The 24,622-nt window shown below is 46.2% G+C and overlaps 1 protein-coding gene across 1 annotated transcript in view; it reads left to right on the plus strand.

The window, feature by feature from the left end:
• The first annotated feature begins 7,017 nt into the window (after nt 1-7,017).
• The window catches only part of ARHGAP31 (Rho GTPase activating protein 31), a 157,666-nt gene continuing 140,061 nt past the window's right edge, over nt 7,018-24,622 (plus strand). Inside the window, exon 1 of the mRNA XM_075263293.1 lies at nt 7,018-7,634. Coding sequence (XP_075119394.1) covers nt 7,544-7,634 — 91 coding nt within the window. The 5' untranslated portion in view covers nt 7,018-7,543. The remainder of the gene's footprint in view (nt 7,635-24,622) is intronic.

A 24,622-nucleotide genomic window follows, 5' to 3' on the forward strand; every position in this document is an offset into this window, starting at 1 on the left:
TGGATCAATAATCTCTGTCTGCTTCACTATACCGAGGACCTACAAGCTATGTCTGCAGCCACATCCAGGGGAAACGGGGAATGTCATTTAAAGGGGCGCTCGTGTGGAGTTGCTCTTTAATCACCCTCTAATTGTGTAGGTGGAGACTGCATTACAAGCCCTCAGGGTGAACGTGACTGTTTTTGGTTAATTTTTGGTGTTAGTGCACCATCCAAAACAGAAAGTAATACATTTGGAAGAGAGATATGAAGCGAAGGAGGCCGAAAATGTCTGTGAGTACTTCTAAGTTGGGTGACCAGGTGACTAATGATGGCTCTTCATAGCATCCAATATGGCTGACGACGACAGCCATGAGTTTATTTACATATGTGACAGCGTGAACTGAGTACAACCTACAACATGGGTGGTCACCAGCCCTACCTAGTCTCCTGTGGGTTAAAGGGGGATTCCATTTGTTATGATCTCATGTAGGTAGCGAGTAACTATCTGATTGCTGGGGGCTTGAAAATTGGGTTTGGGGGTCCCATGTGCTCCAGATGAACAGAGCAGCAGGTCCCACATTCATACTGCTGCTCCAGTCATCTGTATGGTCAGACACAACCATGTATGGTGCTCGCCTGCCCCCGTCAGTCTCACACTATTGAATGGAGCTGCAAACATTTGGGCATAGAATTTTGGGAGAGCGTCAAAAGTGGTGAAACTTTTTGAGGCCAATGTTATCTATGAATAAGGCCACACCCTATTGGACCTTGACATACCCCCCTTTTTGTGACAGGGCCGACCACACTTCTCTTTCGGATGTGAAGTCCCCAAGTCACAGCAGATATTGGAGAATTCCAGCAGGCCCTGGAGATTTGCCCGCTCTTCTCGGAGTCATCTGCTTTTTTTCAGAAGCCTCCAGGACAATCTGGGAATGTTGGCAAGTTCGATGGAGCTGAGATATTGTCCTTCAATAATAGAGCCGACCATCCATGTAAAGATGATTGTTACTATGTTACTAGCTGTAAACACAAAACGGCTTCTTTTCTTGATGAAGACAGTCAGTAAAGTTTCCTAACTTTTTCGTGAGGATACAATAGGGCAATAAAAAATGGGTGAAAAAGGTAATGCTGGTGTCTCAGCGGTGAACTAGAAGAAGACATGAAGGACGGGCCTAAAGAAGACTGGAACACCGGAGGATTCCACGCCGGGGCTCAGGAAAGATAAGTTTTAAGGTTTAGAGACCACCTGACCTCTGGTTATTATACCTGAGGCCAGAAGACAGTCTGGAATATACTGAGCGACTTTGGTAAACTCATCCGAGGTGAACCCCCACAATTTTAGGTTCAGCAGAACTCATCATTTTTGGAAAATTTGTGACAAAGCCTGTTTGCCCATCTCTAATCTTTAGTATCTGCCTCTCGCAGGAATGTGCCACAACTCTGCACAGGTGATGTCACAGAATACAGTCTGTACCAGGAAAGCGATGTAAGTCAGCCGGCTATTTATAGGGAAGCGTTTTCCTTTCTTTCGGCGCCTGGCAGGTTCGCTTCGGAGTGCAGAGATCTCTAGACAGGAAGCAGCTTCTACACGGCCGGGCAAACAAAAGAGGGAGAGACAGAAATAGACAGGCCCGAGACACCTCCCCGCATGAAGAATCTCAACAATTTTGCAAATGAAGTTTTTGACTGATCATTGATCTTAATGGAGGTTTTCCTGGGTATCGGTTGGCGCTGAACTTTGGCGTTTGTTACTGGACAGCCCTGTGTGGTGCATGGAGGACGGAGAGGTCCATAGAGAACCTCAAATGTGGCTCCATTGTTGGCGAGCCACCCTTGGGTGCACCAATAGGGGGCGATAGCACTGATCTAAGTCAGTCATGGACACCACGACCTCCACGTCTCCAACATAGCAAATGACTACATTGTTTCCAAGGAATCATGTTAGTCCTACACAGTCCACATCAGTACCCAGAAGTCACTGCAATATTTACCAGGACTGTCCCTTTAATTCCCGGCCCCGCAGTGCTCATCTCATATAGCACAACATTGATCCATGCACTTTTACAGTAATGCTGAGTAATGTTGCAGGCCATTTACAGATAATGCATTCTACTCTAGTCACACCCAAAGCTGAGCTCACTATTTTGGAGTCGGTCTACATTGCATTGTCAGACAATCTGACTTTCACCCTGGATCGTTGCATTTTAGGCATTGTATTTTGGATGTGAGTTTTTTCTTTCCCACATCATACCGATTTTGTGCAGGAATAGAATGAGTAAAGATGGCTGTATGGTAGGTTAATGCAGCTTTGGGTGTGACTAGAGTATAATATAGGATGTAAATCACGTTTAGTACTAGAGGAAAGAAAAGTATTTAAACCAATAGAGAACTTTTCCAATGGAGTTATGTATTAAAGCAGGTTTTTAAAGGGATTTTCCTTATCTGATCGGTGGTGCTCCGACCTGTGGGATCCCTGCTGATCAGCTGTTTGAAGAGGCCGCAGCGTCTGGACAAGCAGTGCAGTGTCTTCATAGAAAACCGATGACAGCGCTGTATATTATATATTGGCTGTGCTTGGTATTGCAGCTTAATCTCATTCACTTGAATGGGACTGAGCTGCGAATGGGCGATGTGACCTCTGAGTGTGACATCAAAAGGTTCGTGAAGTGGAACCAGCTCTGAAGGAACACTGCTGCCATGGCCACACAGCGGACTAGCAGGGGTCCCGGGCTCCTGTCCTATTCTAAGTCATCAAAGTCCCAGAAAACCCCTTTAGGCTAAGGCCCTGCAGGACGACACGCAGCCAAAAACGCAGCCGGAAAAACTGTGGTGGCAACGCATCGCGGTTCTTCCCGCAGCAATTTAAACAGAAAGTTTGCAGAGTTTTTCTCCGCGGACTTTGTTTCAGTTATATCAATTATATCTATGGGGAAACCGGCGGCGTTTCCGTAGATATAATTGACATGCTGCGATTTCCAAAACTGCGCCGGTTTTGGAAATCGTGGTGTGTCCGCACTGCAGTTTTTACTGCAAAGTGGCCATGAGATTCGCCTAAATCCCATCCACCTTGCCCTTACTGTAAAACTCGCGGCATTTCCGGCCTGTGCAGTCCCGTCCTTAATATTTCTGCTTGCTGCCGCTGAATGCAAACACCCAGAGGCTGAAATTCAATCCCTAATACTCCACACTGCTGGGGGTTTGTTACAATTGTACCAAGTCTAGACAATCCTTTGTAAGATGAACAGCTACATTACCTGCACTGATACATTGTAACAACAGAGCAGAGCCGCAGAGATTTCAGCAGCTGCTGCAGATTTTTCCCTCTCAGAGGATTGTCCAGACTGGATACAAGTGTGACAAAACCTCAGCGGTGAATAGTAAGAGATCTGAACAGGTTTCAGCCTCTGGACAGCAAGCAGAGATCTTAACAACTTGGAACAGACAGTAAGTATAGAAGAAATCTACAGAACCTTCCGTTATACAATAATAGAGATTAGAATATGGCCAGTGCTTATTTATCCCCATCGTCTTCTCCCAAATCCCTGAATGACCTGCGTGATATCTGTAGTTGCCTCGTTCCCTTTAACCCTTAGAGCAGAAAACCCCAATCTACAGCTTTCCAGATTTTGCAAAGCAATGATCAGTGGTTGTCATGGCATGCTGGGAGTTGTAGTGCCACCATTATGTCTTCTTTTCTCTCTTTGATATCCCATCGCATTGCGTCATTCACTTTCTCCATAGAATCAGCGATTGTGTCCGTCATTGGGGATGAGTGACCGACATCCAGACACAGGCGGCTCCAGGCCAGCAGACATCCAGGCACAGGCGGCTCCAGCAGTGGGTATGGGGGCTGTATACATATATATATATATATATATATATATATATATATATATATATATATGGGGAGGGGGTCTAGTCTGGAGTCTGATATTTACTGTATATAGGCTGATATTTCTATAGGGGTCTAATGTTAATATAGGAGGTGGTCTAATCTGGGCTTTAATATTTACACATTGGTTTGGGGGTATAATATTAACAAAGGGGTTTGCTATTAATATAAGGGGCCGATCTGGGGTCTGATATCAATACACAGATCTGATTTTGGGTCCAATATTAATAGATAGGTTTAGGGTTTGATATTACAATAGGTATTTCATTTGGGGTCTGATATTAATGTAGAGGACTGATCTGGGGTCGGATATTAATATATGGGTTTGGGGTCTGATATTATGATACGGAATCTGAATTTATGTAACCACGCCCTTTTATATAAGCCACACCCCTCTCTAACCACTCTCACTTATCCATCGGTCCAGAGCCCCCATAAATAGCCCAAGCTAGTAAAGGATCCCATAACCGGTCTGCACAGACAGTGTCCTCTGTGTCTCTGTGCTCCATCTTTTCACCATACTTTACACTGTCGCTCTGCTCTATGGGTTCAGTTATATTTAGGAAATTATTTTAATTTACTAAATCACCAGTGACAATAGTAAGGTTATCAGACTGGGGGGGGGGGGGGTCACACATAGGTAAGAGGGAGGGTCTGAAGCTTGGATTTAGTGCAGGTTAGCCGCCTGTGCATGGAGTATATGGCCATGAGATATGCAGGACGGTGACACGTGTGGAGATAGAAGCGGCAGCTGGGGACAATATTTCGGATTTGCATCCCTTTCTAGTGCAGCCAAATGCCCTGGTGAGCAGGGAAATGAATCCAGAGAGAATACGAGGCCGAGTCCTGCGCGTCTATGTGTTTACAGGCAAATAACCTGAAACTCCACAGACTGTTAAAGGGGTGATAAACTCTGGACCTTAAAGGGACATTCTATTTTTGATAACCCCTGGTTACAATGTGAGCCCCTCCTGAAATCACCAGGAAGACAAGCGGGGAACTAACCAACTCCCTGCCACATCATAGTGACCTGCCATACTGTCTATTAGTGGGAGGGGAGGGGTGCCAAGTCAGATTAAGACCCCCCCAAATATCTCAAGAGGCGTTTCTGGTTTTATGTAAGTTCTGCAACCTTCCAATATCCTTGCTGTTTCTCTCTTCTGGGTTGTTACAATGTTTCAGCGCAAGTAAAATGTATCAGTTTGGGGGGGGGGGGGGTTCAGTCTGTTTCGCTCACAGAGGATTGTACAGTATATGTATATAATGTATATATATCATGTGTGTGTGTATTATGGCACAGCCTGCAGGGTTTGCTACAGTTTTATGACAGATCTCCGATATACAGATGTGTGACAGCCCTGATGTGGCAGCAGGAGAAGTCTGTCCATCTGTCCATTCTAATAAAGTTTAGGTGTCATTTTCCCTGCATTTAGGTCATTCTATGGCTGAATTCACACAAGATGTTTTTTTACTTGAATTTTCCAGATCTATGCTCGATTTCAATGAATGTAAATGATATAGAAATAACACCTGGGAACTACAGGATTACATCACCAATCATATCCCTCCTGGCAGCTCTGACTCCTCCCCACTTCAGCATGCTCCACCCGCCATGTTCCTATGTATGTCCCTCTAAGACTGCAGAAGATAGTATCTTGCCCTATTTAAGGGAGCAAAAGTGTAGTGATATAGTAGCCAAGTCCATAGAATAATTCATTGCAGAGTTATAAACCTCCACTGGGGCACAAGTTCTGTCCATACTGTCAGTGAGTGCTTTGTGCAGAATCTCCAGTGTATCCTGAGAAGCAGAATGACATTACTGTCTCCTGACTCACACTGCTTCTTTCTGTAAGTGCAGTGTCAACAATCTACACTGTATTGCTATGATATGCTATTTCACACTGGATGTATATACTATCTGTGAGTGCTGTGTGCAGAATATGAAATGCATCCTTTGAAAGGCAGCTTAACAATGCCTCCCTATCATCTACATTACCTGTCCATACTATGTCTATGTGCATAATGTTCTCCTCTGGCCCACACTGTCTATACTATCTGGGTGTACTCTGTGCAGAATCTCCAGTGTAGCATCTTCTACTTTTTAAGGGCAAACCACTCAAATATCAATCAATAAATTTTGCTCCTGTGTCATGGTCACTGACCTCACTTTAGAAAAAGGATGTACCCCCCCCTCCCCTTTTTTTATAATTGTAGTCCTCCTACTCCATAGATTCCATGGACAGCCTACTGAGATCAATGCTAACACTATGTAATACTCTTTACCACCTCTGGGCGCACTGCAGGAGAATATATAACTGATCGTACACACTATATCACAATACTACTTTTATAGCTTTTGAAAGAAATTCTGTCCTTTCATTCACATCACATGAGATAAGATCAGCTCACGGGTACAGTCACATGTTCACTTTCTGGTCAGTTTTTTATGCAGTTTTTGAAGATTTTGAAACTAGAAGTGAATTTGAAAACATAAAAGTAGTAAAAGTAGCAGCAGTCCTTTATACTTTATCTGCTTTCAAGCTGCACACCTCATTTTAGTTTCAAAAACTGCATCGAAAAACCTGATCAATGCCTGCACGTGTGAATATCCTCTTTAACCAACATGACAAATCTGAGCAAAGGCTTAAAGTGACAGTTCCCTAATAGCGCAATAGCCTATATTAATGTCCCAGAATGTGCAGCCGTGTCCAGCCTCACCCCTCTGCTCAGATTTAGATTTTAAAAACTGCAGAAGAAAACCTGACCATTGCCTGCACTTATGAATGTAGCCTTAAGCCAGCCACCCAAATGTGAGCAATGCCTTAAAGTGACAGCTGCCTAATATCGTACTAGCCCACATGAATGTCCCAGAGCCTCCAGCAGTATCCCGGGCCACTCCTCTGCTGGGATGGCCCTTCCCCTGACAAGTTCTGGGCTGGGAGGAAGTTGCTGGAGTTGGGAGCTGGATAACAGATTTCCTTCAGTACAATCCTTGCTGTCCCGTTATCTGGTGGTGCATGTCAGGACTACTCTCCCTCCCTCCCCCCTGTCATACCACCACATCCCCCCACCCCTCACACTGCCAAAAAAACAAGCAGCCCCCCCACCCCCCCTTCTCCTTCCTCATTTCCTTAACAGCATTTCCTGAGCTGGATAACCCAGTGATTTGTAAGAAAAGGAGGAAGAAGGAAAAAAAATACAGATAGGTCAAAAAGAGTCATTTACAGCCTGTGGGACTGGTCATGGTGCACCTTGGAGTGCAAGCTCCTGTGACTTTCTACTGAGCTGGAGACGAGGATTTAGCCTGGGACAGTCCTGCTTAGGTGGCACGCTTGGCTCAAGGCTGTGCCCTTCCCTGGATCCAGATGCCAAGGTGCCACCACCCAACTGCTTGGCCTCGTCTCCCAGGATGTGATCTCTCTGTCCATCCAAATCTCAGCCTGTAGATCCTGCAGCCTCCATCCCTCCCCCTCCCCACCCTGGGGTGACAGCTGATCTCCTGTCCAGAGCTGCTTGGATTTTCATGGAGTGACTTGGAAGGAGCTGGGACATCCCAATGTTGGCTGGCTGAGTGCTCTCTGAGCTCCCTGACCCCTCTCATTGCTGCAGTATCTAGAAATTAGTCTGATTTCCACTGGGAGGGGTAGGGGGCTCCTCTCTGGACCAACTCATGAAGAACAAGGGAGCCAAGACGAAGATCAAGAGGAAAGGAGCCTTTGGATGTGACCTGTCTGAGCACCTGGAGTCCTCTGGGCAGGATGGTAAGTGACCCCCTCCCTGGCTGCCAGCCTGTGACTACTCTGCATCACTTCAGGATATGAGAAGTCCCTGTATGGAGCAGCCCTCTAAATGATGCAACTACCAGGAGTCTGAGAGATGTCTGTTGAGTGAGTGTGTGGGCAGGAAGGGGTTAATGTCCTGTCCAGTCCGTGGGGGGGAAGGGGGGATCTGATTCAAATTATCTGCAGGGGGTGAAAAGGAACAATGTAACGACTTTAACTGTAACAAGTTCTGCGAAATGTATCAGAGGAGGGTTAACCCCTTCTGCGCTGCGGTGGCGTTCTGGGCAGGAAAGGGTTAGGTGCAGAGGTGGGGGGGGGGGGGGCGTTAACCCTTCCATGGCCAGGAGGCTGCTTGCTCTATGGATAATGTGTTTGGCTCTAGCAGTGGATATAGATAGCCTCGGGGTGTTAACTCTGTAACTGCTGGAGGTTGTCTACAGTGAGGAGCATTTTTTAAATTCTTTTCCTGATTGAGAAAGGGTTAACTGCAGATGTGAAAGATCAGAGTGAGGGGCTGGGGTTAACCCACTGACTGCCAGGGAGCTGCATTCTCTGTAACCTATAACTATATACTGGGGGGGGGATGCTTGGATTAACCCAGTGTCTGCCAGGAAGCTAATCTGTCCATTGTGAAGGGGTTAACTGAAATGATGTGAGGGGGGGGGGGCTTTGATGAACCTTCTGACTGCCAGGACGCTGTATTACCTAGATCCTGTATATACTGTAGGCATAGTCAGTCCCTGGTAGTTTGTGCAGTGTCAGGGTCCAGGGTCTTGGATTCCCACTCATGATAGTTTTGCAAATTTACAACCTGAGGGGCAACAGGGGCATAAAAATGGGGAAATGATCAGGATTAACCCCTCCACCTCCAGGGTATGTCAATACAGTAACTGAGTGGTGTGATGATTTATGCAACAGATTCTTCTGCAGGGAGATTTTTGAGAGAAAAGTAGAAAATTCTTCTTCTTGTGCTGGATAAAGTCAGTAGATCACACCTCAATGTCACATGGGTGCTGATCATTGGGTTAACCCATCCACTACCAAGCTCCACTATGCACTATGAATTCTATGTACATTATACACTAACATCTGTAGGGGGCAGTGATTTGGGAATCTGACCCTCTATGGCTATGGCTGGTATAAGTGGCCAGTGTGTTGGCTCTGACCTTGCAACCATTTACACCAAGCGTTTGCCCAGCAGCGATATATTTCCGTTATAACTGTGTGTGTGTCAGGCATCAAAGGGTTAAAATTAATTTGACTTTTTTTTGCACAATTCCCCCTTGAAGACTCATCCTTGTAACATCCTGTGTGGATTAAAGCAGCAATGACATAACTGAGACTATCACTCATCATGTTATGTGTCATGCTTACACGCTCTGTGCTGCTGTGAGTAATGCAGAAGCTCAAGAGGAGACCTGACGTCAAAGCTCGGGCTCATTCTGGGGTCATACCTGCCCTCCTTCCTTTTTAGGTTTCATATAGGATTGTATCCTGATCATATTCTTAGTTCTTAAAGTGACAGAGCGACAGTTTGGAGAAGATTCTGTGTTATTCCTCATGCTGGGAATGCGTCGTCCTGCTCGGCTCCCTTAAGGGTCTGTGTTGTCAGATAGACGATTGCGGTAATTACAGGTCTGGTAATTGTATACGATTGATAATTACAGTGTATGCGGCGGCGGCGCTCATACGTGGCTGTTACTGAGCGACGAGGGCTGCGATGCAGAATAGGGACGATGGGTCAAATACGTAAAGGCCCCAAAACAAGGCACAGGGGCTAAAGAAGAGAAGAAGCGCCATAGCAACCAATCTGATTCCAGCTCTGATTTTTCGGCTACTGCTCTTGGTGACGTCTTCCATAACTTGCGACATTTCGGTCCTCGTTCACTGGATATCTGCGACCTGAAAATGTCCACAAAATCGCCAATTTGGGGCACCTTTGCATGAGTACCGCCCCTTTAAGGTCCATTTCCAGGGAAAATTTTGCAAAAAACGGGGCTGGTTTTGATAAATTTCATCCAGTGAAGTAGTAACGTTTTTGTAAACTGATATCGTGATCGTGAAGCCCCGCTCACATTCGTATGTGTCGGAAAACGGGGAGCTGGGCCATCACCAGATTTTTCAATGTATGTCCTAAGTTTCTAAACTGAATGTTCTGTAAAGGAATCAGACACGAAATCCGCTTCTTTTTTTCTACAGGTTACGGAAAGAATTTGGTGCTGATTTTGAGACAGATTCAACTCAAAATCATCTCCAAATTCTTCCATGTTAACCTCGCCTTATACATGTCATGGCAGGGTTTCGGCCTCTGTGTTCTCATTCATTGACAACAAGCAGAGATGGGAAGTAATTGAAACGCCAAGTGCAATAGAAAGTGACAGAGATTTCCATTCATGGATCACATGATCTTCGAGGCGTTCTAGAGGCCCAGAGTTTGCTTTTTAGGCCTTATGGATCCCAGTTTATAGTTATCGGATATAGAAGTTTCCGGTAAGGAATTCTGCATATATTATTGATACGGATCTGGAGTATAAAGTCATTGCTGAGAAGGCGCACGCCGTATACATCTCATTATTCATTGATGGAGGACTTCATTGATTTTTTTTATTTCCTGGGTTAAAAATCTGAAGCTCACTCAAAGCTTCCCCATGATAACACTTCCTGCCTCGGTGCTGTGTATCCGTTCACTGTCATCATAGGAGACAAGTTCTAGTTTTATTATCCAGACAATATAAAGGAATGGTAAGATCTGATTGATCACTGTTATGGGCAGGGCCGGCTCCAGGTTTTTATGGGCCCTTGGGCGACAGAGCCTCAGTGGGCCCTCTTGTAAAGGAGGTGGGGGAGTCGAGACACTGTGCGTTGCAGATGAAGCGAGTGACGTCATGCAGGAGTGTGATGTCACCAACGCCATACCTCCCAATCTTTTAAAGAGTAGAAAGAGGGGCAAAATGTGCGGCGTGCTCTGCGCGCCGCTGCAAATTTAGCTCCACCCACTTTTATGTTGATTCCACCCATTCTCATTCATTATGTGCTCCCACACAGTATAATCCTCCTACAGTCACCTGTAAATTATATGCCCCCCCTCCATCTCTCCCCCAGTTTCATATACACCCTTCCTCTGCCCCCAGTTTCATGTCCCCCCTCCATCTCTGTCCCCAGTTTCATCACGTTCTCCCCCTTCATCTGCCCACAGTTTCATGTCCCCCGTCTCTGCCCCAGTGTCATGCCGTTCCCCCCCTCCCCTTCATTTGCCCCTTCAGTTTCATTGGGCCCCCTCCATCTCTGTCCCCAGTTCCATGCCGTTCTCTCCCCACCCCCTCCATCTGCCTCAGTGTCATGCTGTTCTCCCCTCCCCTTCATTTGCCCCCCAGTTTCTTTGGGCCCCCTCCATCTCTGTCCCCAGTTTCATGCCGTTCTCTCCCCACTCCCTTCATGTTCTCCAGTGTCATGCCGTTCCCCCCCTCCCCTTCATTTGCCCCCCAGTTTCATGGGCCCCCTTCATTATGTTTCACCTTAATATGTAATACAAAACAAACACTTACACTCACCTTCTATCACTCACCTTCCCTTGTTCCCCCGACGCTCCTCTCTCCGCTCTCCCTCCAATCACATACGCGATGCAGGAGCTGTGAGATCAGTTCCTGCTTAGCTCCGGCTTGTGTGTGTAGGCGTGATGCGATGACGTCATCGCGCCTACACACGCAAGCCGGGCCGGAGCTTTAAAGCAGGAGCTGATCTCGCAGCTCCTGCATCGCGTATGTATTTCAGCTCATCGGCGGACGGACGCCGATGAGCTGAAATTGTGACAGGCAAGTGCCAGGGGGCCCCCAGAGGCTCTGGGGGCCCCGGCACTTGCCCGACTATGCCGTGCGCTGACGCCGGCCCTGGTTATGGGGCAGGTAGTGTTGTCATGGGGGCACAGGTAACCTGTCTCCCCAGGGGTCCTGGACCTGGCCCCTTTGTCGAGTTAGTTGTTTCATACTGGGAAAGTTGGGTAAAAGCCAGTATGACCACTAGTTCAGCTCCCAATAGGCTTATCACCCAGCTTTTCCAGTCTAGTGATGGTTTTCTGTCCAAGAGCCTCAGGAAAGACGAGTGTCAGTCTCAATGCAGCCATATTGTTTGTCATTGTCAGTCTAAAAGCAGATTTTAGAACAGTCTGAATAGAATTTATTGTAGAGGAGTTCATGTTTTCTCTCCTCTTAGGCTTCATTCGCACACATATAGGACTAGGCCGCAATTAGCACATCAGTCTAACTATAGGACTTATAGTAACCCATATCAACCAATCAGGACTCAGCTTTCATTTTCCAGAGCAGTATTAGAATTGAAAGCTGATCCCTGATTGGTTGCCCGAGTAGTATTAGAGTTGAAAGCTGATCCCTGATTGGTTGCCCGAGCAGTATTAGAGTTGAAAGTTCATCACTGTTTTCCATGGGCAACAAGGAACGTCTCACTGCTAGAAAATGTTGTTAAATAAAGGCCAATATTTCATCCATGTTAGTCCTGAATTTCCGATGGTTTTTCATAGTTGTTAAATATTAGAATAGTCATAATGTGCATTTGTTTCAATCTTTCAAGTCAACGGGAAAAATGCCAGAAAAAATGTCGTCCTCAGAGCAGGCCGTGTATGGAAAAAGTGCCAAAAATAAGAACGCTGTAAAGTACCGCTCTGGTATTGACTGTTAATGCACCGCAAATATGGGGCAGCAAATACTGCAAAACCCAGGAGAAGACTAAGGCCCCGCGTAGCGTCCGGCCGCAAAAAAGTGGCAACTCATCGCGGTTCTTCCAACAGCGCTTTTCACAGAAAATTGATAGAAGTTTCCTCTGCGGATTTTCTTCTTACATTATACCTATAGGGAAACCACCGGCGTTTCCGTAGGTATAACTGACATGCTGCGATTTCCAAAACCGCAATGGTTCGGGAAATCGCAATGTATCCGCTGCGCTTATTTTTAACAATGTGGGGATAGACTCGCTAGAATCCCATCCATTTTTCTGTGACTATAAAACACTGCATTTTTTTCCACTGTGTTTCCATGGCAGGCAGTCTGTGACGTTTACGCCATGAGAGGCTTCGGGCCTACGGCTAAGCCCTCACAGGACTGGTCTGCTTCAGGATATCTGTAATGGACATCCTGCAACACACCCGGCCGGGACAAAAATCAGCATTGCAAAGGCCGTGCAGGAACCTGCGGCAGTAAACGACATGCTAGGGGTCCGGTTGGGTTAACCTCCGCCAATTTTGCAGTGGGTTCCATACTGCGAGCAGGTCCTTCATGTTCACTACAGTGGATTATACAATATGACATCAGTTGTAGAATCCTGAGCCCTCCTGCACCCGGCCATAGTGGACTCACAGACAAAAGTAGGACACGTTTTATAATTGGTGGTCCTTGACTATGGTACGGCCGCAAAAATTGTGGTTGAGCATCTGGGTCCATGGAAATGAATGAGATCGTACTATGGTCGTGTGTATGAGGCCCCTTTAATAAGTGACATTTTACTGACCGGCAGTATGGATTTCCATTGGATACAATGGAGCGTGGATTTCAGCACAGAATACGCAAAACATGTCCGAAATACATCACAAAAACACCACAGACCAAAATGCTTTAGATTAGTGTTTTATTTATAGTTCCCATTTTTGGGTCCAAAAAACCGTAGCAAAATCGGCATCTGATACCGCCACATGTGGCCTCAGCCTAATCCGGTAGTAGCATCAGTAGCCGTCCGGCATTGCGCCACGCTGCGCCCCCACAACGCTGGCTGATATTATTGTTTATTTTGCCTTCTTACCCAGCTTTGCTGATGACAGGATTGCTCTGGTACCCGCGGTAGGAGCAGGAATTTGGGGTAATGATTCCCACATGGCGCAGGAATGGCAGCAGTAGGGCCTGGTGGGAGGAATGTTGGTGGCTCCATCTGTTTCCCACCTGCCCCTTGTTCATGGAGTGACTGCCATCCCCGCTCACCCTCTACATCATGGCCAGTATAGAGAGGGCTCTGTTCTGGGCCTGGCAGGGTCTCTGATGTGCAGCCAAGCCGAGTGTGTGCCTGTGCCTTTAACGCTTGCTTCATTTCCTTCATGTGCTCTGTAGACACGTGTGTGCCCCACACGTCCCAGTCATTCACCGCCATCACCGCCATCCAAAACCTACAAACAGTGAAACGCCTATAACTGAGCGGTCTCCTCCAAATTACTGGATGTGCACTCAAATGTACACAGATTGGCCATTCAGAATCCTGGAAAAGTCAGATGACCTGTTCTGTTTTGTAAGATTATTAGGTGTCCTGCAAAGTCTATCCTGCCTTTATAAAAAGTAATGGGTAACATTCGGTATCCCCCCCCCCTCCAGAGGTCTATCCTGCTTTTCAAGACTCCTGAATGGCAAATATGCCTAGTTATGCTGTGATGTATCCTGCTTCTTCATTCCATTGCAGGTTATGGAAAAGATGGGTGACTGTCTCTCACATTCTTATCTGTTCAGCTTTATGAAAAGCTGGGTGACCACTAATATTCCATCCTGCTTTTCCCCTCTCCTGAATGCCTGATTTGTTCCATTACGTGACTTTATCATTTGTATTCTCATATTGCTACGTGATTAACTAGAGTTTGCTTTCAGTAGTCTGGAAAAGCTGGGTTATAGCTAATATGTAAAGAATAAGAGCTTTCAAACAAGCTGCTTTCCCACTTTCCCAGACTCCTGAATGGCAATTTTGCACAGTGATGTCATTGTATAATCTGTATTCTCATAATGCAGAATAACTAAGAAGATTTTCCTTTCAGTGGTCTGGAAAAGCAGGGTGACGGATAATAGGACAATAATCAGAATCCTAGTCAAGTTGCCATCCTGCTTTTCCAGGCTTCTGAGTGGCAAATTTGTTGCATTAGCATTGTATAATCTCTATTTGTATCCTGCAACATAACTAAGTGGATTTTTCCTATCAGTGACCTGGAAAAGTTGGGTAATAGCTAATATGTCAATATTCAGAACTCCCAGTAATTTCCCATTCTACTTTTCCAGACTCCTGCATGTCGAATATGTCCCGTCATTTTCTAATCCATGTTGTCATACTGCCACATAACTAGGTAGATTTTCCTCTCAGTGTTCTAGAAAAGCTGGGTGACAGCAGGTAATTTCCCATTCTACTTTTCCAGACTCCTGCATGTCGAATGTGTCCCGTTATATCATTTTCTAATCCATTTTCTCATACTGCCACATAACTAAGTAGATTTTCCTTTCAGTGGTCTGGAAAAGCTGGGTGACAGATAATATGTCAGTAATCAGCACAGGGTTGTCATCCTGCTTTTCCCAGATGCCTGAGTGGCAAATGTGTCCCATTATTTCATGTAATAATCTGTATTCTCATACTGCCATGTAATTGAGTAGATTTTCCTCTCAGTGGTCTAGAAAAGCTGAGTGACAGTATCTAATATGTCAATAATCAGCGCTTCCAAGCGAATTAGCTCCGTTATGTCATTTCATCATCCATATCCTCATAGCACTCCATTGCTAAATAGATTTTCCTTTCTGTGCTCTGCAAAGCTGGGTAATAGACTCTTGTAATGTTCTTCAATAAAAAACTGGGTGATGACCAATATGTCCATCATCACTACGTATACAGACTTGATCACCCAGCTCTTCCAGGCTCACATATGTTGCCCTTCAGGACTCTGGGAAAGCTGATATTTGTATGGGTGTACTCCCATAAACCACACTTTACATAAGGCGGTGGTAATACAAGGCTTTGTATAAGTATTAACCCCCGGTGTTTACCCACCACAGGGCATCAGAGGGTGCGGTTGTGAGCGCAGCGCCAGAAAGCAAATCTTATTCAGTCATGTGACATCATCAGCTATAACATGGCACCTCTGAGCCTGCACCACTGTATATGTTGGAATAAAAGTTCTAGAGAGTCGCCAAAAAATACCAGACAAGAGACCATACGCGAGATTTGTTTCGCCAATATTCGAAAGGTTCGTCCACTTGTTTCATTTTGGGCCGAATCAGACACCGTGATATGTGGAGGTTCCTCCGCACCTCTCACTGGTCTATTGGGGTCCTCTTTGGTTGTTTCTTCTGCCTCTTCCAGTCTCCTGGGTGATGTTATTAGACCCCGGGGGTCCCGGACACTGACAATATGGAATGGGTCAGTTATTGGGAATGATAGCCAATGGCTACCACTCTGTATGTAGCAACAGGGGGCCCGGCTGATCTCTAGGACCCCCTGTAATCCCGGTTGATCTCTAGGACCCCATGTAATCCCAGCTGATCTGTAGGACCCCATGTAATCCCGGTTGATCTCTAGGACCCCCTGTAATCCCGGTTGATCTCTAGGACCCCATGTAATCCCAGCTGATCTGTAGGACCCCATGTAATCCCGGTTGATCTCTAGGACCCCCTGTAATCCCGGTTGATCTCTAGGACCCCATGTAATCCCAGCTGATCTGTAGGACCCCATGTAATCCCGGTTGATCTCTAGGACCCCCTGTAATCCCAGCTGATCTGTAGGACCCCATGTAATCCCGGTTGATCTCTAGGACCCCCTGTAATCCCGGTTGATCTCTAGGACCCCATGTAATCCCAGCTGATCTGTAGGACCCCATGTAATCCCGGCTGATCTCTAGGACCCCATGTAATCCCAGTTGATCTCTAGGACCCCATATAATGCCGGCTGCTCTCTAGGACCCCCTGTAATCCCGGTTGATCTCTAGGACCCCCTGTAATCCCGGCTGATCTCTAGGACCCCCTGTAATCCCAGTTGATCTCTAGGACCCCATGTAATCCCGGTTGATCTCTAGGACCCCATGTAATCCCGGCTGATCTCTAGGACCCCATGTAATCCCGGCTGATCTCTAGGACCCCATGTAATCCCGGCTGCTCTCTAGAACCCCATGTAATGCTGACTGATCTCTAGGACCCCCTGTAATCCCAGCTGATCTCTAGGACCCCCTGTAATCCCAGTTGATCTCTAGGACCCCCTGTAATCCCGGCTGATCTCTAGGACCCCCTGTAATCCCGGTTGATCTCTAGGACCCCATGTAATCTCAGTTGATCTCTACGACCCCATATAATCCTGGCTGATCTCTAGGACCCCATGTAATCCCGGCTGATCTCTAGGACCCCATGTAATCCCGGCTGATCTCTAGGACCCCATGTAATCCCGGCTGCTCTCTAGAACCCCATGTAATGCTGACTGATCTCTAGGACCCCCTGTAATCCCAGTTGATCTCTAGGACCCCCTGTAATCCCGGCTGATCTCTAGGACCCCCTGTAATCCCGGTTGATCTCTAGGACCCCATGTAATCTCAGTTGATCTCTACGACCCCATATAATCCTGGCTGATCTCTAGGACCCCATGTAATCCCGGCTGATCTCTAGGACCCCCTGTAATCCTGGCTGATCTCTAGGACTCCCTGTAATCCCGGTTGATTTCTAGGACCCCATGTAATCTCAGTTGATCTCTACGACCCCATATAATGCCGGCTGCTCTCTAGGACCCCCTGTAATCCCGGTTGATCTCTAGAACCCCCTGTAATCCCGGCTGATCTCTAGGACCCCCTGTAATCCCAGTTGATCTCTAGGACCCCATGTAATCCCGGTTGATCTCTAGGACCCCATGTAATCCCGGCTGATCTCTAGGACCCCATGTAATCCCGGCTGATCTCTAGGACCCCATGTAATCCCGGCTGCTCTCTAGAACCCCATGTAATGCTGACTGATCTCTAGGACCCCCTGTAATCCCAGCTGATCTCTAGGACCCCCTGTAATCCCAGTTGATCTCTAGGACCCCCTGTAATCCCGGCTGATCTCTAGGACCCCCTGTAATCCCGGTTGATCTCTAGGACCCCATGTAATCTCAGTTGATCTCTATGACCCCATATAATCCTGGCTGATCTCTAGGACCCCATGTAATCCCGGCTGATCTCTAGGACCCCCTGTAATCCCGGCTGATCTCTAGGACCCCCTGTAATCCCAGCTGATCTCTAGGACCCCATGTAATCCCGGCTGATCTCTAGGACCCTATGTAATCCCGGCTGATCTCTAGGACCCCCTGTAATCCCAGCCCTGCCTGTGTATACCCCTCCTCGGCACAGACATGCACATATGGAGTCTTCTCAAGCTGGGAATGTCTCCCATACAGCGGGGGATAAGATTTCATAGCAGGGGGTTACACCGTGGTCTCCCACGTATAGGTTTACACCGAAATATACATAGCGACCCTATAATACCGCCATAACCACTTTGTGCCCACCTAGCATTTAAGTGAAAAAACCCAAATTTTAGGAAACGTATACATTTTTTGGGATGAACTTTTTGACACATTTTTTGTGACACGGAATTTGTTTCGGGGGGGAAATTTAAGTTTCACTCTATTTGGTTTTTTGGGTTTTGTACGCGACCACCTCCATAGTAATGACATTTCGCCCGATGTATATTTTCCCAATATACGATGTCACATATTTCACAATTCCAGATGTTTTTGGCGCAGGCCAGGCCAGGATACAAATCGCCACCATGACTTGCGTTGACTCGGCATCGATACGTAGGATCGGTACAAAGAAAACTTGCGTCACATCTTATGTCTGGAAGCCATTACCGTAATGGGGTCAATTAGTGAGAATTCCTCTAGCGAGATCTATAAGATATAGGGACAGTAGTGAGGAGGGGGCACCAGGGGCCCGGGCGGGGGGGTCCTGCAGATTGTAAAGCCGGGCTTCTGCTTAGAAGAACTTGGCAGGAAGACGTTGGACGGGTTTCCTTGGAGTCACACCCTGCGCTCTCTGAGATTTTCCCCTCTTAAATGAAGTCATTTTCTGCATATGGAAAAGTCATAATCTTGGTGTGGGGAGGGGCGCAGGGGCGGAATAGCAATATGGAGAGGGATGGCGGTGTTATTTATTCCAATTTTTTTTTACAATGTTGCAAAAATGTTCTAAAATATTCTAATATTCTACACCCCATTGCGGGAACACATGTAAGAATCCTGGTTTTGTGGTTTTTAATGCCTTGCTTCTCCTAATTAAAGGGAAACACTGTGGCAGAAAATCCGGAACGTACAACATGATGCAAAAAAAAAAAAAATCAAAAAATTTCGGATTTTCTAAAGTCTTTTATTCCTGCAGCAGCGAATGTGGATTGTTTGGTAGATTGTTATAGCCATTGTACCGCATACAAAATGTCGCCGGGAGTATCCACATTGCACAAGCGTTCATTTATATGTTTGAGAACCTCAAAACCACCCAGTGTTATTTGGCGGTATTATTTACGAATTCATTCGCACCGTTTTGTGGGAATTATACGGCAGTATTTTATGGGTTCCTCGAGAGAATATATAAGTATTACACCTACATTGGGCACTATAGGAGAAATCTACAGACTGTATATTGAAGTATTACCGTATGTGGTGGCCTATATATGGCAGTAATATACGGAGGAATTTTTTTGGGCACTATGACAGTATAATCCTGGCATTATATGATGGTATTATGTGGGCTGTAGATGGCAGTAATATATTGGCATTATATGGAGGATTTGTGTGGTCTATATAGTGGTATTATCTTGGCCTTATATGTCGGTATTATGTGGGCTTAAATTTAGAGAAAATTGTTTTACACCCGGGTAACTTTTTTAATTTATGGTTATTAAAATTTGTCTACAGACTACGTGATAAGTCCCTCCCCTTTTTAGTTCAGTATTTTGGAAAGTTAAGGGGTTCCTCTGACCTGTCACATGACCCTCCTGCTTGTGCTGTTCTTTTTCATAACCCAGTAGAATTCGATGTTGCCGCTTATGGGGTCATAAGACATTGGTGATCAATACGGCCATTATACCTAGAAGAGGTTACTACAGGGGGCATCGCTTCCCCCACTAGAGTTGTCCCATCTGTTTCCTGCTCAGATCCGTCTCCCTGTGATGTCGCCCTGATGATGTCAGGCATAACTCAGCGCCCGTATCCTCAATAATGTACCCAGGGCGCCTGTCCACAGAGAGCGCAGCTCCGGGCTTTGAAGTTCACTCACTATTCACTGACGACAACGTCCTAATTGCCATTTTCCAAGAAGCTACGTGAGCTCTGCCCCAACCGACTACTTGTGGGCTCCAGTAAATGGATAGGCCGAATTCTCTGTGATGTCACTGACTGCTAGTGAATGGATTGGCTGCACTCTCAGTGATGTCACCGCTGCTCTCTAGTATACGGATAGGCTGTATTCTCAGTGATGTCACCGCTCTCTAGTATACGGATAGGCTGTATTCTCAGTGATGTCACCGCTCTGTAATGAATATATAGACTGCACTCTCAGTGATGTCACCGCTGCTCTCTAGTACACTCACCGGCCACTTTATTAGGTCCACCATGCTAGTAACGGGTTGGACCCCCTTTTGCCTTCAGAACTGCCTCAATTCTTCGTGGCATAGATACAACAAGGTGCTGGAAGCATTCCTCAGAGATTTTGGTCCATATTGACATGATGACATCACACAGTTGCAGTCGCAGATTTGTCGGCTGCACATCCATGATGCGAATCTCCCGTTCCACCACATCCCAAAGATGCTCCTCTATTGGATTGAGATCTGGTGACTGTGGAGGCCATTGGAGTACAGTGAACTCATTGTCATGTTCAAGAAACCAGTCTGAGATGATTCCAGCTTTATGACATGGCATTGCATTATCCTGCTGAAAGTAGCCATCAGATGTTGGGTACATTGTGCTCATAAAGGGATGAACATGGTCAGCAACAATACTCAGGTAGGCTTTGGCGTTGCAACGATGCTCAATTGGTACCAAGGGGCCCAAAGAGTGCCAAGAAAATATTCCCCACACCATGACACCACCACCACCAGCCTGAACCGTTACCGATACAAGGCAGGATGGATCCATGCTTTCATGTTGTTGACGCCAAATTCTGACCCTACCATCCGAATGTCGCAGCAGAAATCGAGACTCATCAGACCAGGCAACGTTTTTCCAATCTTCAATTGTCCAATTTCGATGAGCTTGTGCAAATTGTAGCCTCAGTTTCCTGTTCTTAGCTGAAAGGAGTGGCACCCGGTGTGGTCTTCTGCTGCTGTAGCCCATCTGTAGCCTCAAAGTTGGACGTACTGTGCGGCGTTCAGAGATGCTCTTCTGGCTACCTTGGGTGTAACGGGTGGCTATTTGAGTCACTGTTGCCTTTCTATCAGCTCGAACCAGTCTGGCCATTCTCCTCTGACCTCTGGCATCAACAACGCATTTCCGCCCCCCACAGAACTGCCGCTCACTGGATGTTTTTTCTTTTTCGGACCATTCTCTGTAAACCCTAGAGATGGTTGTGCGTGAAAATCCCAGTAGATCAGCAGTTTCTGAAATACTCAGACCAGCCCTTCTGGCACCAACAACCATGCCACGTTCAAAGGCACTCAAATCACCTTTCTTCCCCCCCATACTGATGCTCGGTTTGAACTGCAGGAGATTGTCTTGACCATGTCTACATGCCTAAATGCACTGAGTTGCCGCCATGTGATTGGCTGATTAGAAATTAAGTGTTAACGAGCAGTTGGACAGGTGTACCTAATAAAGTGGCCGGTGAGTGTATATGGATAGGCTGCGCTCTCAGTGATGTCACCGCTGATCTCTAGTATACGGATAGGCTGTATTCTCAGTGATGTCACTGCTCTCTAGTATATAGATAGGCTGCACTCTCAGTGATGTCACTGCTCTCTAGTATATAGATAGGCTGCACTCTCAGTGATGTCACTGCTCTCTAGTATATAGATAGGCTGCACTCTCAGTGATGTCACCGCTCTCTAGTATATAGATAGGCTGCACTCTCAGTGATGTCACCGCTCTCTAGTATATAGATAGGCTGCACTCTCAGTGATGTCACCACTCTCTAGTATATAGATCGGCTGTATTCTCAGTGATGTCACTGCTCTCTAGTATATGGATAGGCTGCACTCTCAGTGATGTCACTGCTCTCTAGTATACGGATAGGCTGTATTCTCAGTGATGTCACCACTCTCTAGTATATAGATAGGCTGCACTCTCAGTGATGTCACTGCTCTCTAGTATATAGATAGGCTGCACTCTCAGTGATGTCACCGCTCTCTAGTATATAGATAGGCTGTATTCTCAGTGATGTCACCGCTCTCTAGTATATAGATAGGCTGCACTCTCTGTGATGTCACCGCTCTCTAGTATATAGATAGGCTGCACTCTCAGTGATGTCACTGCTCCACAATTAGTAGACATTTGTAATTGTCCTTGTACGTCCGTTCCTGATGTTTACACGGCATCATATGGGAATACTCCGCTTGTACGCCGTGCACTTTCTGGCCAGGTTATTTTCCCACGAGTTACTTGCCCAGAATATCATCTCATTATCGGCCGTTCTTGGCGATCTTTTTGGAAACTCTTACGTTTCTGGAGGAGGTGAGCAGAGCCTGTAGTAAACCTATAGGGTGTCACTGTGTAGCGGTACAACCATGTGCTGTGTACAGTATATACACACCTGACCTGTCACCTGGATGTAGATCAGAGCGCCCCCTGTGTGTGTCATGAATCCTTCACGAGTCCTGTCAGCCTGACTGTCATTCACTTGTCAAGAAATGACAGATGACAAGCTTTCAAGGCTCTCGGCTTCTTCCTCAGGTATACGGGTATGACATATAATATAATAATTCAGAAACATACGTCTTCCTTATTCACTTGTCATGTCATTTCTTTTCCTCCCTGACACTCACAAGTTACTTAAAGCCTTTCCCTTGTGACCCTTATAAATTGTATGTCCACACTGGCATGGCACTGAGGACCCCGCTGTATCCCGGAGATATGGGAGGGTCTGCACCCAAACTAGTCAATGCATGGGCTCCAGCCTGGGGCAGTATGGGGAAGGGGGCAGTGTGAGAGAGGGGACAGAATGGTTGGGGGGCAGTATGGGGCAGTATGAGAGAGGGGGCAGTCTGAGGGGGCAGTATGAGAGAGGGGGCAGTCTGAGGGGGCAGTATGAGTGAGGGGGCAGTATGGGGCAGTATGAGAGAGGGGGCAGTCTGAGGGGGCAGTATGAGTGAGGGGGCAGAACGAAACATTGAAGCAGTTTATGTTACTTTCCCTTTGCTGCTACTGATCCCACCATTGCCCCCTGTACGGAGGGTGTAGGGCTGAGGTGTAACTTAAAGCTCCTGGGACAAATACAAGATCTGTAATGGGGCCCCCACTTACAATATACCAACCATAAAGCTTCTGTCTTATGTTTTAGGGTGCATTCACACGCTCTGGCACGTATACGGCATGTCAGAGTTTGCCGCGTTATTTTGCGCCCATAATTTTGCACAAAATAACGCGGCGTATACACTTGTAACTCCCATTGAAATCAATGGGCTCTTTTTGAGTGCGCAAAATGCTGACACGCCGTATACGTGCCAGATCGCGCTCCATTTTACATCATGTGAACGCACCTGTAGAGAGGTTTTTGGGCCCCTCAGACTCCAGGACTCGGTAGCCCGGTGCCCTGGAATGGGGCATGATGGTGTCAGGCAATAAGGGAGAAGCGCTGAACATAAAATAAGGTATAAAAAGTAACAAAATGTATTAGTACACATACAAGGAAGATAAAACATCAAGAAGAAGGCGCCGAAACCTGCATTAGGGAGTGTCAGAGGCCAGAGCCGTGGACTCTTGTATGAGTATGGATGGGCATGTTCCCTTCTCTTACCTATGTGCGGGATCTCTTGTGCTGTTACATCGTATCTTAGACGTCCATGTTGGCTTTTGGTTGCTGCTCTGCTTGATGTCTCTCATGGTTATTATATCTATGAGACAATTATTGAAGATAATGGGGTACATCACTACTTTAGGGGTCTTGTACTTCTCCCCTATATAAGATATTTTGTCATCTGGATACTACCAGGCATCTGATCTATTGTATTTTGTACGTTTCTATACAGACTGGCTCCTACCTATGGAGGGTATATATGTATTTGGTCCATGCCTTTGTCCTTGACGTTTTATCTTCCTTGTATGTTTCCCTTTTTGTTACATTTTGTTACTTTGTATACCTCACTTGCTTACATTCAGCGCCTCTCCCCAGTTTTTGTCTGTTTTTGTCCTATTTTGGTATTTGAAGCACGGATTAATAATGGAGCCTTTACACTTGCGGGGTGACAGCTGTCTTTGGGGGGTTTTCCCATTTGTACCATGTTGTTGTTGCTTTGTGAGGCAATAGGGGTATAGTCAGAGATATAGCAACAGCCCATTCAGGGCTATAGGTCTGATGAAGGACGGCCCCAGCCCAGTTTGTCTCCACCCCACTATTACTCAGGGGAGGTACCAGCGCAGCAGCTCATTATACAGGCGGCAGAACATGAGCAAAGAAAGAAGAGGAGGACAGATTAGTTCTATCCTGAAGACCGGTGTGATGGAAGGTCAGCAGGTACCCAAACCTCCGGCTCTGGGGTGCTGACACAAATTAACATCATGGGATGGATTTTACTAGGGCCGATCGTCTACATTCCTGGGTATAATTTAGATAGATAGATAGATAGATAGATAGATAGATAGGAGATAGATAGATAGATAGATAGATAGATAGGAGATAGATAGATAGATAGATAGATAGGAGATAGATAGATAGATAGATAGGAGATAGATAGATAGATAGATAGATAGATAGATAGGAGATAGATAGATAGATAGATAGATAGATAGATAGATAGGAGATAGATAGATAGATAGATAGGCGATAGATAGATAGATAGATAGATAGATAGGAGATAGATAGATAGATAGATAGATAGATAGGAGATAGATAGATAGATAGATAGATAGATAGATAGATAGGAGATAGATAGATAGGAGATAGATAGATAGATAGGAGATAGATAGATAGATAGATAGATAGGAGATAGATAGATAGATAGATAGATAGATAGATAGATAGATAGATAGGAGATAGATAGATAGATAGATAGATAGAT

Source organism: Leptodactylus fuscus, chromosome 2 (genome assembly GCF_031893055.1).
Source record: "Leptodactylus fuscus isolate aLepFus1 chromosome 2, aLepFus1.hap2, whole genome shotgun sequence".
Lineage (NCBI taxonomy): Eukaryota > Metazoa > Chordata > Amphibia > Anura > Leptodactylidae > Leptodactylus > Leptodactylus fuscus.